Below are 19,133 nucleotides of genomic sequence, written 5' to 3'. Positions count from 1 at the left end.
TTTTAAAGAATAGTGAGAAGTGTATAATCAGTTCAACCATACAAATAAACAATTTAGAGGGATCCCAGGGTGGTCTGTAGAATGCTATTTACTTCCAAACCAAATAAACGAGGAGTCAGCTAACTTTAATAAAGTAACTATGAAATCAAAAGGAGAAGCTAATAATGAATCGTGAAATTAAAACTAGGTATTTTGGACACTTTTCAAAACAGGTATTTTCTAAAAGAGTTTGGCTTTGTTTTGGTTGTCATTATAGGTCAGTGCATAGCACATAGAGCACTCTGAAAATATTCAGAGTGGAGACGTGTTTTGATTTATGTGCTGTATCATAATATTTAGAGCTCAAGCATTTGTGACACTTGACATGAAAGGTAATTCTGATTTTTGTTCTCAACAGCTCTGGGAAAGGGCCCGTACAAACTGGTCAGCTATTTGGATGGAGAGTTTGTAATGGCAGTTAAACTGATGGATGGTGTTGTTTTCCCAGTGAGAGAAGATGATGTTGTTCCTGGACATACAGTGAGCTTTATGCTGACTTCAGGACTTTATCAACCCAAAGCTCATGGTAAAGTCACTGTAACCTAGAGGCTTAAATAAGGCAGAGCAAATTCTGCCCTTGAATACGAGCCTATGTTTGAAAATAGGTGTGGGCTAAAAAATATTTTCTTTATCTGTCAGCTGATTGCACACCTTAATGTTGTCTGCCAAAATTTTCATTTGGTTGGTTTTAATTAGATGATTGCAGCTTTATAAACAGATACTTTAGTTGAAAAGCAACAGCTCCTCCCTGGCCTCAACCTTCAGAAGCACCAGACCAGTGTTGTAGCCCAGTGTTCCAGATACGTGTTGCTCCCTCCACCTTTCCTCTGGCAAAACTGGGACATGGGAAACAATGGGAGAGAAATGATACAGGAGAAGTATTCCCTAATTCACTCGCTTTGCTACCATCCCTCATTGTCTGCCCACTTGTACAGAGATGTCTGTTGGCACTAACATGAGCTGCGTTTGGTATACACTGCAAATTTGTCTTCTTCAGGATCCAACTTAAGCTTCTACTGAAGGAAATTGTTACTTATTCAGCAGATGAAAGAAGTCTTGCACACCTTCAGGCAGGTGGAAGAGCTTACAAGAATATTTTCAGCCCTTTGTCACATTGATTAAATACTAGAGTTGTCTGTGTACACAGTTTTAATGCTCACAGAGCACTTGAGTCTCAATACAGTTTTACTGCCCAGAGTCCCCTGATCAGCTCTTTGGAAAGCCTGAAAGTGGCTGTCTTTGTGTAATCAAAGAAGGGATATGGGTCAGTTGAAAAAATTACAAGCATTTGATTAGTAATACTGCTGTCTGTAGAACTGTCACAAGAACTCATGTAACGGAATATCCAGGGCAACATTTCTTTTATTAGTCATAGTTTTGAGACACTTGTACACTGCGTTCAATTTAGGTTTGGAAAGGGAAGGTCCATCTACTGTTCTATTCCTGTATAAAAATCCCTCGGAATTTAACATGGCAAATGGTATGTGTGCGTTATAGTCCAATTTGAGTGAGTGGCATTTCATCATTTATCCATGAAGGAGCTTATAAAATCAATAAGCTATTTTTCATATCCATGACTTCATTTCTATATCTGTGTTCTTGGTTCTTTGGTACCTCAGAAAAATTGATATGTTTGATCAGTTTCAAACAAATCGTAGACAGTGAAAAGTTTTAGGCATTGATGTACGGGTTGGCTATATGGTAGGTATTTTAAATCACATTGTCCATTGTTACATATTAAATAGCTACTCGCTACAGATGGTTAATAAAAAAATATTCACAAGTGCTGCTATGTTCTTCAGATTAATTGAAGTTTTTAAGCTCAGAAAACAAATTGGTCTTCCAGAACTGTTACACCAGAATGTGATAGTCTATCTGTTTAATAGAGATCATTTGTTTTCTATGCATTCTTTTTTTCAAGAAATGCTACCCAGGCCTGGAGGGTTAGTTGATTTTACAGTAGTTTAAAGGCTGTTTTCAGGAGAATAGCAGAGTTTACAGCAAAATAGAATGAAGTAATTCTCTGAGCAACAGATGCCTGTAACAGGCTCAAGATTTGCCACTCTGCAATTGGTTGTACAGAGGCTTGCTTGGAATCAACAGTACTGTTTTCCGGGTAAGATATCATGTGCGTACATTTGCCAGAAAACAGACTTTGCTGTTAACATTCTTAGAGGAAGGGCTAGAGAGCTGACTGCTTAGAAATCAAGACATAAAGCTGTAAGCTGAATGCAAAATACATTTTTGTAATTTGTTTTTAATGAAAGGCTGAGCTCTTAAGCTATAAATTCCTGATGGCAAATATTACTTGTAAAGCTAGTTAGATGAAGTTTAAATTTTTGTTAAATAAATGGCTTAGTGAAGGCTGTAAACTGAAGTTCTGCTTGACTGCAGGGCTATATTACTTTATCCTGGTGTGGGCAAATATCTTAATCTGCTTGTATTCCTGTTGAAATCTGTAGGATATTTAGAAACCTAAATATCCATGAGAATCTAGCACTCTGAAATCCATATATAGTATATTTTCTTACAAGATTCAGGCTATTTTTGCTGAAAGGCCAAAGTCAGTTTTCATTACTCGTGCTACTAATATCAGTAGTGGTACATCAGAATGATTTTAGTTTATTATGCATATATCAGCAAGTAAATGGGTTCTGTGTGGTTTTTTCAGATTCCAACTTGATTTCATTTGAAACAGCTGAAAGACCAAACTATTTTCTTCAGTTGACCTCCAATAATACTCTTGTTCTTTCTAAATGGGAAAAAAGTGAAGAGTTTCACAACAGATCTACATATGTCATTCACAAGAATACATGGATTTCAGGATACAGTTCCTTTGAGTCATTTGCAAAACCAGGATACTTCATCCACGTTTCAGCCTCTTCAGTTGAGCTTTTGAAGTACCATCATTCAGAGGAGTTCAGACTGTCAACCCTCTTTAAAATTGTAGGTAGGTAATTAAAATTGTATTTTATGAACAGCAGTTTGCTCCCTGTGAAAATACAGGTTAATGGTATTGATATTTTCAGAGGTGGCGAGATTGCTTACTTCTCCCCTACATCACTGGTAATCTGTGACACACAGGCTCAAAATCGTCTTCCCTGAGCATTGTAGTGAGGATGAGATTCTGTTTTCTTGTCAAAAGCCATTAACCTAACGCACAACTTTGCTATATCCGCCATCTAGTTTTGGAAATACATAGCCTTGTGTATAGTTTCTGGGCAATATTGCCCACCTACGTGGTGAGGAAGTTCTTAAGGAGTAGAAAATTCATGCTGATGAATAATGGAATTCACAAAGTGAGTAGAAAAGAACTGAATGCATCTCTGGAAGCTAAGGTCTGTGTATGATGTTTTCTCCTCCTTTTCCTCTGATTGCTGCCAAGAGAGTTTTCTGTATGGTGCATTCTCGTTGCAAGCTTTGTGGCCTCGTCAGAGGTCATGCCATCCAGTGCTAAGGACATTGCCTGTAGATTACATGTCTCAAACCTTGTGCTTCCTCTGAAAAAACACCTTGACCTTTATTCACATACCCACTCACAGAGGCTCTGCCTTTTGGGATGTTATCCCCTGGTGTTGTAGGCACCATCTAAGTGGAGATACATGCCTCTTCTTGGGGATCTAGATGTCTGTTTCTCTGCTGTTCATCAGACAGCTCTTGAATACACAACATAGACTGCTGTGAGAGTGTTCTTACCTACCTGAGAGATTTCCATTCCTGTAGTAGTAGTCCCATTCCACTGAGACATAAGGATCAGAAATATAGGAGGTATTCTTACGACCCTCCGTAGAAGCTGGATCCAGGAGTTACTTCTGCAAGAACTGATGACAAAAACACACATTAAAAAAATCACTAATAAATTAAGCTCTTTCTTTTTTACTTTAGTAAGGAATAATAATAAGAATAACTGTTTTGACATAGTCTTAAAAATTTGAGAACCATGCGTTGAAATGCATATGGCCTTACAGGTCAAGAACGAGGTGCAAGAAGTTTTATTGGCCTATAAAATAAAGCAAAGCAGATTATTCATGAAACGACAATTTCCTTTAGTGTCTGCTTGTCTTGATACATCAGATACATCAAATGCATTCATATGACTTTATTTATGAACTTCAGCGACACCTACTACTTGCTGAAACCACTGGCCTTTTTGTGGTGTATAAAATTCCAGAATAACTACAAGTGTTTCGTTTTACGTTCTAAAGTTTTTTATTGTGCTGTAATTTCAAATGCATTAGTAGTTCATTTATTGAGGTAGACATATTTTAATAGGTATCCTTGGCAATACCATTTTTAAAAATCAGTGCTTCATCCTCTGAAACTGATGAAATTTGTTTTACAAGCAAGGAAAGAAAATGAAATATTGTAACAAATGAAGCATGGCCATGTTTTACAGTGACCATGTTGAATCTCAGAACAGACAAATCTGAAGCAGGCACTGACTTCCATGACAACGGAGGCCAACTGTATGCCTCGTGGAGCTTCTTGTTATCAAAACATTGAATTAAAGTGTTAATGGTGGCATTGTGAATCTGCCGATGTTTTGCAATGTATTATGCTGACAGCCTAATGCAGCTGTTGACTGGCACACTCCAACTTCAGAAAAAATGACAGATTTTGTCATTGCCAAATGCCTGTTGCCTCTTGACAAATGCTTGTAATCACAGAACTGTTGAGGTTTTTTAACAGCGGAATTGTAGAGCTAATGCTATTACCAGGATGTTTGTACAGCATTTCAAGCAAGGAACTTTCTTTGGACATAACAAAAATATCTCCTTAGTCTTTTATCTTTAAGGGAGGAATGAAGAAGGTTAAAACATGTTCCAATTCTCAGTGGTCATCCATTAAGAGAGTGGTATGTCTTTTCAAGTGTGAAGTCTTTACCCTCCAGTCATTATACCAAAAAATCCTGTCTATGCCAATGGAAACCTAAAACAATTTACCTCAGCAAGTGGGATCAGATCAAATGATCAAGAGGCATTTCATTAATCACCACATCCGAGGTCTTGGGTTTCGGAGTTTTATAAGCAGAGAAACACAGGGCTCGAATCTTTCTCCAGTGTACTTTCACAACGGCCAGCCTGCTGATGTAGGGTAATTACATGGTCTAAAAATACAGCAGCATTTGTTTAAGTTAATGGAAAAGTTACACCAGTTCCAGAGTGCACAGGCAAAAGCGTATTGAGTTTCCTGCTGACTATTGTAAATGCTTTGCATATTAGATCAGAAACTCTTGAACCGGGAACAGCTATTCCTGCGGAATCAGAGGATAAATATCAGGAGCAGAATAATAGGCCCAGTAAATCCCCTTGGCCAGAAAGTTCCTCATGAGACTTCTTCATGCTCTGTGACGCACATTCAAAAGGAAGAATTTTAAATGACCTGATTGCCACAGCCATAGATACATGTTTGTTTAAAGTCAGCTGACGAGTCACTTTTTCCAGTTTCATAGCAATAAATATTGTCACATTGAAATACTTTGACTATAAATTGTGCAGATATGATGGGCTAATACTGCAAAGTATTTTCCATGAGAAGTAACTTTGGCTTTTAAATTGGGTTATTTTCATTACACTTAGATTTGTCTGCTGTCCTGTTCCCACAAACATTTGAGGGTTTGAGTTGATAACTGAATTTGAATATCTAGACTATACTTACTCATAAGAAAATACATTTTGCATTCTGTGCAGGAATTTTTGCTGGCAATGGATTGGTATGCATTCAGTCAAATGAGAGAATACACTTTAGTCTTACCAGATGGACAAGCGCAGAGCTGTCATGTAAGAGCAATAAATTCACATTTGAAATTGTTGGGAAATTAGTGGATGTAGGGAATTGATGAGCTTTCTATGGATAGAACTGCAGTTTTCTTACACTTTTTAAAAATAATGTGATCAAGCTAGTTACCTTTTACCTTTCATAGAATGATCGTAATATGCTTTGCCTTTTTAAAATCGCTGTGAGTTAATTTTATATGTATTCTAAAAATGTGACTTGCCCTATATAAATTCTGCAGCAAAGTTAATAATGTTAGTTATGTGCTTTAATAGCTAACTTGCTGTGAATATAAGGCCTATCTCAGAGAGAATTTTCAGCTAAAATGAAAATCTCAAGCTACACTAAGTATATGCACACCTCACAGAGGTGTTAAGTTTGATACAGGGCATTCTTGGTTGCTTTTAATGTTTGTATCTTAATTAACTGAAACACGTTCAGAAATGTACAAAACTGAAAATGGAATTAATTGTAATGAAAAACATTTTTTTACTAAGGCATTTTGCACCTTAAGCCAGATTTATACATTATATTGTTCACTATTTTAACTTCAACTTACTCTTATACATTTCCACCAGTAGAATTAATTATCCAGAATGTCCTGTTTCACTTATAATGAGTTGCTCTCAAGTTTAATTTGAGCTCGTATGCTTTGTCGGTCCAAAAGATCATGGCATGGGGCCTGGGACTGGGTAATGCTGAGCAACTGCTGTTGTACCTGCAAATCCTGGGTATGTCACTGAACACAACTGCTCAGAAGCTCTTGGAATCAGACTGAGGTTACTGTAGAATTATAATGTCTTTCCTGTTTATACCACAAACACAAACATTTGGCCTCCCATTTTTGACTGAATAAATAGGAGGAGATTAAATCATTGCATTAACAAGATTATATTCATCTAGCATAGTAATAGTAAACTAAAACAAAAGTATTTGAGAGGTAGATAATTATACTTTACTTCCAGTGATGTTTTGGCTGTGCACAAAGTTAAATTTTTCCAGTGATATTTGCTTACATTTCTCATTGCAGACACTTAGAAGTCATGGGCAGGGTTTGTTAGTAGTTTGTGTGTGTTAGGTGGGTAGATAGGATTTCATGTTTCTAAACTTGTAACTGAGGAGATAGGCAATCTACGTTACTAAGCAGAGTTTTGCTGCCATTATAAATAGAACTAATTCTAAAGCAAATTTTGTTCCTACAAGGTTTTTTGAAATTTGGAAAAAGTAGCAAAACAGGAAAAAGTGTCAGATGAGAATGAAAATCCAAGTGCTTAATATTTTTCATTATTTTAAAACCATTTATTTTAAATACAGCCTTTCATTAACATTAGTACATTTCAAATTTTGGTTTTTTTAATTAAAGTAAATAGCCATTTTTTAAGCATAGCATGAAATTATTCATAATACACGTATTCTAAAAGTGGCAGATTTTGTCCCTATGAGGTAAAAGTCACAGTATAAAAAAAAGGCGGGATGGACTTGTGAACAGTAGGAATTGTCAACACACAAAAAAATGGCCAAGTTACCAAGAAAGGTTGTTGTGACTCAAGAGAACACCACAGTCTGTCAATGGTAAAAAATTAAAATTCTTTGTTAAATGGTAGCAACTGTTCTCATTACCACAGAATTATTTTTGAAATCCGTGAAGAATGTAGATCATAAGTTACAAGGAACAAAATGCTTCCCTGATGTCCAAGCTAATGAGAAAACAATGGAGTTGGAGAATATCTTTTACTATATTGTTTTGATATGGCAACACGTATACCTGCATTCATACAAAAACTTTCTGCAGTACTGTAACATGTCAATAGGCTCAGCTCCTGTTAGGTAAAAGAACTGTGGGCTCAGCTGGAATGTCAACTGGAGCAACTGTCGTCTGGGGCATAATTTACCATTTTGTGAAGGATTTGCTGTGTCACCGAACAGAAGACAAATGCTGGTAGACTTCACCAGGAGACACATGGTTATTTTCAAATGCCATGACAAATCCTTTTGAGGAACACATGCCTGATATAAGAAGCTTGACTCATTGTCTGTAAACTGCCTATAATTCTTTTGTTGTGAGTGAACTTTACTGTTGCACAGTGTACAGTAAGCTATTACTGGTTGCTGGAGGGGGAATTTAAGTATTAAAAAAATGGGAAGCATGTGGTGGAGGTGGCTGATTAGCATCCTGGCTAGTATAAAGCATTCATGCCATGACACTGGTGAAATCCAGAGTTTCTGAGCTGTGGTAGTTTCTGTCATGGGAATAGCAGCATGGTCGTAACAATAAAGCTGCGGTTGTTCTGGTGTGGAAGTTAATATCTAAAATCAGTAGAGAGAGTGAAAGGAGTATTTCCCTCAGTTTAAGGAGAGGGATGCTTGAATGGCTTTAAAGCACTTTGTTACTGCTTTTCCATATGCCCTAATGCTTGTGGGTAATGGGATCATAGCTAATATGCAGATGTACTAAAAAGAGGCAAAATAATCTAGTTCTTTAGGTAGATATAGAGATACTTTATTGTTCTCTTGGCTTATTCTTGAATTCATGTTAGTTCAGAACATGGCTCTGTGCCTCTGTTTCTCCTCCCCTTCATTTTCTGTCTAATCTCAATTTAGTCTAAACTTTTTAAGCAGGAACTGCATCTTGCTGTGTTGTTTTTGTTTTTTATTTTTTTTTGTTTGTTTTGTTGTGTTTTGTTTTTTTTGTTACAGTGGCTCGCACAGTCAAACTGCTAGGTCCTTGAGCTGCTTAGGCATTCCAGAAGTGATGCTGCCAATAGTGAAAACTTCAGATATGATGAATGACTGGACTGACATTCTCCTAATGGTGGAAAGGCATTTTCCCATAATTCATAATAAAGAACAGATTTCACTGTATCTGATGGGTTTACTGAGACATACTGAAAATGCTTGAGATACTGGAAACCCATTCATGCAATATATTCAAGTCTTGCTGTCGTGATTTGGTCTGGTCTTTTAAGTAATTTGCACATTAAAAAAACTAAAATAGCTTGGCCCGGCATACTCAATTCTCTAAAATCCCTTGACTGGAAAATTAAATGTCCATTGGTTCCATGGGCCCTCTTTGAAAACAATTTTTATGACCAGGTTAATGAATTAATCTGTTGTCCATACTTCTTTATTTTGTTCATTCTTTACTGAAAGAGGTGTTTATGAACCACACAACAAATCCTATACAGTTATGTAGAAATTCGCCTTATCTCCTACCAAGGCATATAATGCCAACAAATTCTGTGAACTTAATCTGTAGGAAAGCTTGAGGAAAATATGTCAATCATTTCATAAAAGTCTAACTTTATTTGGAGAATGGGAGATGGTATGTTAATCCCAGCACTTGGAAGTGTTAATTCATGATCACTCTTCTGCTAAATTGAGAAATAACATTCTTCATTGGGTTACAGTATGTGTTCTGTAAAGCTTGTACCTTTATTGTGTTTGAAACTTCTGTGATTAATGGTGAGGTTTGTGGCAGGAGTTGAAAGTTACGGATCTGTCTCTGTACTTAATCTAGTGTTGTCTGAAAATGACATTTCCTAGATTCCACTCAGATATACTGATATTGCTGGTTATGATTGCCTGTGCCAGTAGGTCTCTGATACGTTCTTTTTGTCATATATCTTATTTTTTTGTCCTTAAGCCTTACCACTCTGACCTGCCAGTACATACAAAACTGCCATACATCAGTCAGCAAAATGTATGGAAATAATTCCCTTCCTCCATTAGATTTAAGCAATGTAAGCTGGTTTCACTAGAATAGGTCACAGAATAATTCAGTGACTTGTACTTAGCTTTTTATGGGAATGTAACTTTATTAATGTATTTGTTATGTTGTAAGAATCATGTTTCCAAAAGCAGTGACAAGTTACGTCTTTAGAGTGACATGTAAAAAGGATAACACTAGATGGCAACATATGCACTCTTTTGTATGAGTTGTATAGCTTAAATTTAAGAGAATTATTTGTATTTAAAAATAAGGCATTAATGGCAGAGAGATAATTACCTGTAAGCATAGATGTCCCTGCATTGCAGGAAGAACAATTTCTTAGGATCTTCACGGTAAAATTGAATGCCTCCAAGAAGATGTAAGAGAGCTACTCTCTTTGTATCTCAGTCAAACAAAGATCAGCAAAACTTAAAGCAAAAAAGCTTCAAAAGACAAAAAAATTGAAATTTTTCTTAGTAGTAAGCATTTTCTTCCTGGTCATTAATGTACACATTGTTTAAGAGCAGCTACTCTTCATAGGCTCTGAACAACATAGCTCTAAGATCAAATTTACGTTTCTAGAAGGCGACCCATATGTTGGTGGTCTTCTGTAGGCATGTATGTAAGAGCAGTGTCACTGCCCTGCCCTGACTGCTACAGGAAGGAGGTGGGGTGGGATGTTGTAGTTCAGGTACTGAAATCCAGATATATTGCATAAGCCATACAGGCGTTGGTGGAGCCACTGGGCTAATCTAGTATTGTGCATGAAACTGTTCTGCATGCAGATGGGGCAGGGTTGTAGTGAAAAAGAAAGCATGATACTGCATTTGAACATGCAAGTGCATGTCACCTATGCGATGATTGCCACAAATTTGTTTCTCTCAAATTTATACTTAGCCTATTTCTCTGTTATATTAATTTTGTAAAGTTCCTGCATAATTTAATAAGCACTGGAAATATAGCTGATCCTTATTTCTCTTTATTCTCACTTTGAAGTTTACTCTGGGGTTGGTTGGTTGTTTTTTGGTTGGGTTTTTTTGGTCAGGTTGGGTGTGGTGGTTTTTTTTTTTTTTTTTTTTTTTTTTTTTAATTTGCCATAATGTTTCATTATTGGTACTGTTTTGTCTGGTGAAGTATGTGTTTTGAGTTAAATTTTGCAAGATTACGTGTCTCATCTCATCTGAGTTGCTTTCTTCATTGTAGGAGCAGTTAGAATTTCAGATTAAAAATGTTTTGAGGTTTGAATTAATTTCTTTTGGAGTGGCTATCTTGTACTGCTTTTGAAAAGACCAACTGTTAAGATATATTGCTTTAGGGAGCCTAAATTGGCATAATATCTGATTTGGAATGGTGTTTGGTTTGGCTTTTAAAACACAGTTGCATCATAAAAGTTATGTACACCTTTGTTCTATATCAGCAAATTATACACACAAGTAAACAACCGCTATGATACATTATGTTATAAAGAGTATCAGTGTATGCAGTTGGTGCTTTTTATTTTAATAGCAATAATTGTACTGAATGAACATAGTCTTATTTTTCCATTTTGTTTGAATAACCAAACATATAGTTTCATTGTTGATATAGCTTTGAAAACTTAATAACAACAGCTGTAACTTGCCTGGCTTTATTTTCAAGTGATTGTAATGTGCAGTAAATGTGGCTAATTCGATGTCATGTTTTATACTGCAAAGAGTAAAACAGACTGCAGAGCCAGCACTTTTTAATATAATCTTCATAAATGTAAATGTTTTTTCTATGTTTTAAAGACCTTAGCAGCTCAAAAAATATTACCAATTTTATTTGTAGAGAATACAGGTAGAAGCAGTATGAGATTTAGAGCTACAGTGAACTTAAAGCATGTCTCCTAGTGATGTGTATCTTGTGTGTTTCTAGAAATATATGAGAATAACAGATCTTGTTGTTTTTCAGATGTCAAATTTAGATTTCTATCCCATTCTGCATGTGAATGGCATTATGATGCCTGTACAAGCCCTTGTTTCAAGACATGCAGGGACCCTTTGGGAAAAATCTGTCAGACAGTACCAAAGTAAGTATTGCTATTTTTATGGAAAAGTATGTAATTTGGATAATATACTTACACAACATAATAAAAATATGAGGGACCAGAGGTAGGCTCAGTATAGCAGGACTGTGTTCTTTATATAAAGAGGTAAGTGAAGAAGAAAAGAAATGGAATAAAACCTGCTGTGGCAGATATAAGAAAGTGACATTTTGGTTGTTAGGAAGTATTGTCAGATTCTGGAATGAGTAGTATATTTGTAACTTTCAAGTTGGGGTGGGGTATTATATAGTATTCATAAAGAGAGGTGATTACAAGTTTGTTTCAAATAGTTGTGCCCCTACTTTTTTGTTATGGCATTGCAACAGCCATATCTGTTCCTGCCTCTTCTTCTCAGTTAGAATTTGTGCTAAGTCTGGTAAAACTGGCATTTGGATTTTGGTGTGTAGAAATGTTTCAAATTTCTTAAGCAATAGTATTCAGTATTGAACCTGCGATCATTCATTCCAAAGGCTGAGTATCACAGAGTTCATACTTTAGCTTAGATCTGAGTGAAAATGGAAGCCATGGCAATGACATTTTGAAGGAGTACACGAAGGTGATGAGATTTAGATAGAACAAGACTGTCCACTTAAAAATACTTCATAAATAAATTCTGTTGTCCTAAAATGAAATGCTAGATCCAGAAGATACTGTCCAGCTAGTTAATACTATTTGTTTTCCTTTTAGAGTGGAAGGTTGCGTCCCTGCCTGTCCTCTCAATATGTTGCTGGATGAAATCACTCAGAGATGCGTGTATTTTGAAGACTGTATGTTTGAAAACTATATATATATATATTATGTATGATACTTAGCTTATTAATTTCTTAGGTCTTTAGTCAAATTTTCAAATATTGGTGCTTAGATTTGTGTGACTGTTGCCTTAGTTATATAAATCTTGAGCTCACTAAACATACATTCTAGTTAAAATAATTTCACTCCTCAAAACTCTGAGACAAATTTTAAACTAAGAAAGATGTTATTTCTTCATAAAACATTTCAGTAACTTTAGATGTGGAGCAAATGCTTTAATGAATTTATTTTTTGTCTATGAATTTTAGAAGTTAAAAGTGATTGAAAAGGTCAGAGCTGTATGAGTTAACTTCCTTCTAGCTCTGCTAGCTTCGTGGCTATAATTATTCATAAATTTCAGACTACTATTTACTTGTGTCTGATTTCAGGCATTGAACCCTCAGATGATAGTCCACCTTTGCCACCCAGCTTTCAAGCACCAGCAGTTTCACACATAACATCAAGTACAAGTTTGGCAGCGATCAGTGAAGCGGTAACTTCATTTTCTGTACCTGAAGCAAAAGACGTGGAAACAACACTTTCTGCAAAACTGCAACTCACTGCAACTACAGGGAAAACTGAATTTTCAGCTGTTACATCTAATACAACACTTCCAACCATAACTTTATCCTCAACTATTTCTTCACAGTCAACAGAAATGACACCTGGGAGAAGCACTACAGCAGTTTTCTGGACAACAAAATCTAATGTAAGCTTGTCTTCTGTTGACAGTTCGCCATTGTTTCCACCTACTGTCAGTTCAGAAACTTCCACAAAGATACAACTAATCAGTAGTGGTTCCACTAAACTATTGAGGGCTACAGAACCTCTGACAGTAACTGCTACACATGCAGTGACTACTAGCACAGAATCAGAAAGCAAACCAATTTCTACTTTTATTTTTACTGGGACACCACTTATACTTAGAACAACAGAAATGCCAGTCAAAACTAAAGTAATGGAAATATCAGAAATATCCACAAGAACACTTCCCACAGAAGAAGCACAGGTAAAACCAGAAGGACTTACAACATCTACACCCAGTTCATTTGAACCAATAACAGAAAAAACGACTGCATATTTGCCCCAGTTTTCCACATCAGCACCCCTGGGCATGCCTTTCTATACAGCACTGGTAAACCGAACAGGAACTTCAGAAAGGACAAAAATAAGCACAGGACAGTCTTCTACCACAGTATCTAATGTTACAGCAACATCATTTTCTCCTGTGATCAGTACTTTGTCTTCGTTAAAACCAGTGTCCTCCACAACAACAAAAGCAGCAATTGTTTTAACTGAACAAAGTGTGAAGACTAGATTTTCACCAACATCCACACCACCTATTTCACTGGGAAAGGCAATTACAGAACTTCCTATTGAAATAGTTCAACACCTGACTGGTACTGCAGAGGTACCTTTCACTACAACTCTAGGTCCAAAGACAACCACTCTGCAAACTCAAGAGGGATTATCAGAAACAACTTTGTTATCGTTTACAACTTATAAAAAGATAAGTCCCAAAACAACATCTCGCGTGGAGCATACATCAAGGTCCTATTTCCCTCCATATTCACTACATCCTAGTTCTACAACTGAAAAATCCCTTACTCTTTCTACAAAAAAACCTTCAGTGTCTGTTCCTACTCCTGCTTCTCCAGCTTCAGGTGAATTAAAAAAAACATTCAAAACTCTTTCAACGACAGGCTATCCCTCATACATAGTTCTAAACACAACGGAGTTCCTGACTACCTTATACACTAAATATCCCCTTGTGGCTGAGACTATCAGAGTGACTCCTTTGTCTGTTGAGGTAACATCCAAAATAACATCCCCTTTTGAATTAGCAGCCAGGTCAACTCTGTTTTCTGGAAAAACATCTGCTGGGTACAAGGCAACTCTGGTTTCAAGTACAGAGAAGACAAGCTCTTCAGCATATTCAAGTAGTGTTACCACATCAGCAATGAAAACCTCTATCTCATCAGAAGAAACCACCACAGTTCCTTTCATAGCTACAGAGAGACAGTCAGCTCAAAGAACATCCATCACTGGATCTCCACTTACTTTCCTTAGTGCAACTGAAACCACATTGCTGACAACACAACCTGATAAATCACAAGTGGAAAGAATTACTAGCATCTCTACTAGAAAGCCATCTGCTTTCCCTCCTTCACCATCAAGTTCTCTAATCTCTTTAAACATTTCTTTTCCTTCGCTGCCCTCATACGGAAAAGAAGTATCACTGACAGCTCTCAGTCCTGTGCATACATCCCATGAAACGATCCCTCTATATCCAAGTGCAACTATAGCAAAATCTATGTTACTGACAGAAAAGACCTCCCCAGCCCTGACTTTATCCAGTTTATTCACTGTACCAGAACAGTCAAGTCCAGTAACAACAGTATCGCGTGACAAATCGCCAGGCAAAGCCATTTTAAATATCACTTATGCCACATTCTCCCCATTCTCTGAATTTAGCAGTCAGCTCATAACAACCAAAAAAGTAATGACAACCAAAGAAAAGTCAACTTTGTCCCCTTCTCTTGTACTTCCAGTAACAAAGTCATCTTACACTTTCTCCACCTCTCAGTATCTAGCAGATAAATCGTTTTCTTCACCTTTGTTAGTGCAAATTATACCGGAAGTAACAACCACACCAAAATATCCAGTAGAAACTAGAAAAGTTTCTACAGCATTGAAATCTACAGTTCAAAGTATAACAGATACAGTAAAACTTACAGCAGCGACAGCTCAGCCATCCTTTCCTCCATCTTCAGAAGGCTCCTTCTCTTGGGAAACATCTTCAGGAGATAAAATTTCAGTACAGACCACAAAGACCATGGCTATGCCACATTTTTCTACTCAGAAGGCTATGGAACCTGGTCATCAGACTTCTGAGCCTTCATTGACAAGCCAAAGCAGTACCCCAATTTATCAGTATCCTGCAGAAACACTAACAAAATCCACTGGTCAGCCACAACGTGTCTTTGGCACAACTGAAGCTACAGTAGAATTGACTTCCTCATACCCCTTAATCACCTCGCTAACTGAAAGCATTCATTCAAGTATATTACCTACCTCAGTAGGTTCTACACAAGTTATTTTACCAACTGAAAGAGAGTTGCATTTAACTGATTCAGTCATGCAGCCATATGTATCAGGAACTTCTGTTTTGCAGTCTGCTGTCCCGACTAGAACAACATCGGACTGGATTTTTGGCACCAGAATTCTCCCGTCCTCTTCTTTAGCAGTGACTAAAAAAGAAGCATTTTCTTCATTTTCCACACAAAAGGCAGTTACTGGTCTGAAATACACATGGCAGGCCTTGTTTACTGAATCACTTGATTCAAGTCAAACACTTGAAACAGCTACAGCTTCACCAGAATCTAAGTCAACCTCTTCATCGGTTTTGTTACCAGAAACAACAGGAATTCCCATGGTGATGGGGAGTGGGCCATTCACATCAACGGGCAAAGGTGGTACAGAGAAAACTGCAGTATTGCCTAAGCAAGTCACTCTTTCAACCACTACCTACAGTCCCACATTTCTAGCAAGTACGGTGTTGTCGGCTATGGCCCGTTCATCCGCTGCAGCTTCAGCCTCTTCGATGATAAGCAGCACTGGGCAAAATATTAGTATTGGGTCAGCAACTTCAGGTAAAGTAGAAGCAGTAATGGAATCCATCACAAGCTCTGTGAAGCCCACCTATTTTTCTGTTTCTTCAGAAGCAAAAGGAGCCATGCCCCTCGATACAGTAAAATCTGAAGAGCCAGAATTAACATCAGAAGTCCAAACCATCCATTCTCAAGGTGTTAGCGTTACCCCAGAAACACGTCAGACATTTTACTCTCCGTATTTCACAAACACAACTGCAGTTCCTTCTAATGTAAGTGTTTCAGGACTGTCCACTACATATTCATCCTCTGAACCAAAACTTTTTTCTTCTATAGCTGCATCATCGGTCAGTACTACTCAAACTTCAAAACTTGAAATATCATCTGAGGTGCAAACGCCTTCTGTGAGTTCACTGCTAGCGATAGCTGACCATCCAAATGACACATCAGTTTCCTCATTTGCCTATTTATCTACTAAACCACTTTATGGCTTGACTACAACATTTTCTGATGGACTGGCAACAGCTGAAGCCATGTCAGGAGTCACAGCATCAGCTTTTATGCTGCCTAGAGAAACAGCAACTCTTCAAACTTGTACAGTGAGTAACTATAAATATTTATCTGTTTGGTTTTGAATATGTCTTGGTTACTTTTACACACTGATAAAAAAATTGTGAGCCATACTTTGTTCTCTAGGATTTAAAATATCTGTATTACAGGGAGTTCCATTACTTTCTCAATTATTTCTGTAACTTCGGATGATTTTCGTTGTGCGTAATGGCTTTCCTAAGTGCTATAATACACTGTGTTTTGGGCCTCAGTTTTCTGAGTGTGACTGTAACAGGAATGTTTTTCTGTTAAAGTATGATGCTTCATATTGTTCAATAGCTGTCGTCACATTGCCCTCCTTAAAGTACGTCTTTCCAGAGATCCCTGTTATTGTTCCTAGTTGTACCATTCCATGCTTTTCCTTCTCAGTTGTGATTCTAGCTCAATAAGAATGGTAACCTGTGTCTTTCATTAAATATGCCTTAGCCAATCACAGAGAATGAGTGCATAAAACATATTTGCTTGGATGGACAACTGATCCAAGTTAATAAGTCGCAAAACTGCCCATACAATGCAACTCAACCCAGCTGTGGAGTTCTAGGATTTGCTACACAAGTGAATGGTGACAAATGCTGCCCAAAGTGGGAATGTGCATGTAAGTGTTAATTATGCAGTACTTTTGAAGTGAATTTAGGTAACAATTTAATGCATGTGTAAGAAGACTAAGAACTGACACTTCTATACCATGGCATAGAAATAGAAGATGCATATTGTACAGGCTACTCATTGTCTGGAATTTTTAATTCTAGTTCTACATCCAGAGAAATGAAATCAAAATGCTCTTTTAATGTAGGATATTCCTCTTACCCAGCTTTAGGTATCTGCAGTGTCCATGTCTAGGTCTGACTCTAGACCCATCCGGTCTTCTCTCTAATTGGAGAACACCTAGGATACTGACATTGTAGTCAGTGGATTTTTTGGTTCCTCATATATATACTTCAGGATGAGGCGATTCCCTAGACTCTGTTAAATAGCTCTGTTAACTGTGTGGGGACTCTGGAAGCATAGCTGTACTGTAGTCACTCCCATCATTACCTAGAACTGGGCAGAAAGAATCTAAATGTTAAAAAAAAATCTATTTAGTCCATAATAGCAAAGAGAGGATGCAGAGGTAAGCAGTGCAAATTTCTGCTTATGCTTTAGACTTTGAAATAAGTAGGAGAAGAACTCCAAGCCCTTTGAAACACAAAAGCTTTAGGAATAAGACTGGGAAGAAGCAAACTTTCCAAATGACCTCCCACTTCAGGAACAAGACTAGAAGGGAACGAAGCATCTGGCATGATCCACTGTCATTTGTGGTTTTTGCTAGGTTGGGGTTTGTAAAAATTACAAATCTTTGCTGGCAAGAACTGTAAGAAAATAACTGATTGCAGAGGCCTGTAGGTTGTCGCACAGAAATACGCAGGATTTGACTCTGCTGTCCATTTACAGAAGTGCAACAGCATCAAATATAGCTGAAAATATGTGCTGCATGTATGAAAATCTAGTAAGCTAGTTAATCTTATAAAATTTATTGTTTATCTTAATATTTTATAATATTTACATAAATTCTAAAATAAGTTAGAAAAAACATGTAATTTATTTTCATTTTTCTTAGGTCGTTGCACAATTTTCTCTGATCTGAGCGTTGTAACCTATGATGGAAATCATTTGGCTTTATTCAAAGAAGCATCCTATGTTGTTAGTCAAACTCGAGATGAAACTATAACCATCGATGTCCTTGACTGTAGAATGGTAACTGACATTTATCAGCTAACAAATGGTGTTCAGTGCTGTTAATAAGATCTATCTTAAAAGAGAGGGCATAGTTGTGGTCAATTATTAACCTCTGTGCAATATCTATGAATTGTACCTGCATTTTACAGCACTTACGAATTGTATAGCACTTTATCACCTGACTGTATATGCATAGTTCTTTCTGAAACAGCTGGAAGATGAGAGGTAGGTCCATGTTATCTTATTATATGTGTCAAATAGACAGGTGGTAGGAGGTTAAATGGATATTCATTACAGAATCACAGAATGGCAGGGGTTGGAAGGGACCTCTGGAGATCATCTTGTCCAACCCCCCTGCTGGAGCAGGGACACCTAGACACACAGGGAGGCGTCCAGGTGGGTTTTGAATATGTTCAGAGAAGACTCCACAGCCTCTCTGGGCAGCCTGTTCCAGTGCTCTGTCACCCTCAAAGTAAAGCTTTTCCTCATATTTGTGTGGAATTTCCTGTGTTCTAATTTGTTCCCATTGCCTAGCTGCTTCTGTGAATGACATCATGTAATAAGTACCACCATAGTGTACCACCAGTGTATTTCAGTGCATGATTTTTATCTGTGTTCATATGGAGGAATTTGCACTGGGAACACCAATCTTTAGAGCCATAAAATACTGACGGATTGTTAGACTAAATTAGACCACCCTGTGCATTTCAAGTCTCTGGCAGGGGCAAATACTTGTTTCAGAGAGGGAAGAAAGAAACCCTAATGGGTATCCTGCCTAATGGGTAGTGTAGATTGGCTTTATGTCATGAAGAGTTAATTT

General features: G+C 37.2%; 1 protein-coding gene across 1 annotated transcript in view; it reads left to right on the top strand.

The window, feature by feature from the left end:
• OTOG (otogelin) overlaps positions 1-19,133 on the top strand; it is a 106,354-nt gene that overhangs the window by 63,141 nt on the left and 24,080 nt on the right. Inside the window, exons 32-39 of the mRNA XM_064452603.1 lie at positions 398-565; positions 2,711-2,989; positions 11,456-11,573; positions 12,276-12,355; positions 12,767-14,671; positions 14,930-16,587; positions 17,024-17,192; positions 18,195-18,331. Of these exons, the coding sequence (XP_064308673.1) occupies positions 398-565; positions 2,711-2,989; positions 11,456-11,573; positions 12,276-12,355; positions 12,767-14,671; positions 14,930-16,587; positions 17,024-17,192; positions 18,195-18,331 (4,514 nt within the window). The remainder of the gene's footprint in view (positions 1-397; positions 566-2,710; positions 2,990-11,455; positions 11,574-12,275; positions 12,356-12,766; positions 14,672-14,929; positions 16,588-17,023; positions 17,193-18,194; positions 18,332-19,133) is intronic.

This window comes from Phalacrocorax carbo, chromosome 5 (assembly GCF_963921805.1).
Source record: "Phalacrocorax carbo chromosome 5, bPhaCar2.1, whole genome shotgun sequence".
Classification (NCBI taxonomy): Eukaryota; Metazoa; Chordata; class Aves; order Suliformes; family Phalacrocoracidae; genus Phalacrocorax; species Phalacrocorax carbo.
Note: the sequence above shows the minus strand (reverse complement) of the source record. Positions and strands in the feature narration are given on the sequence as shown.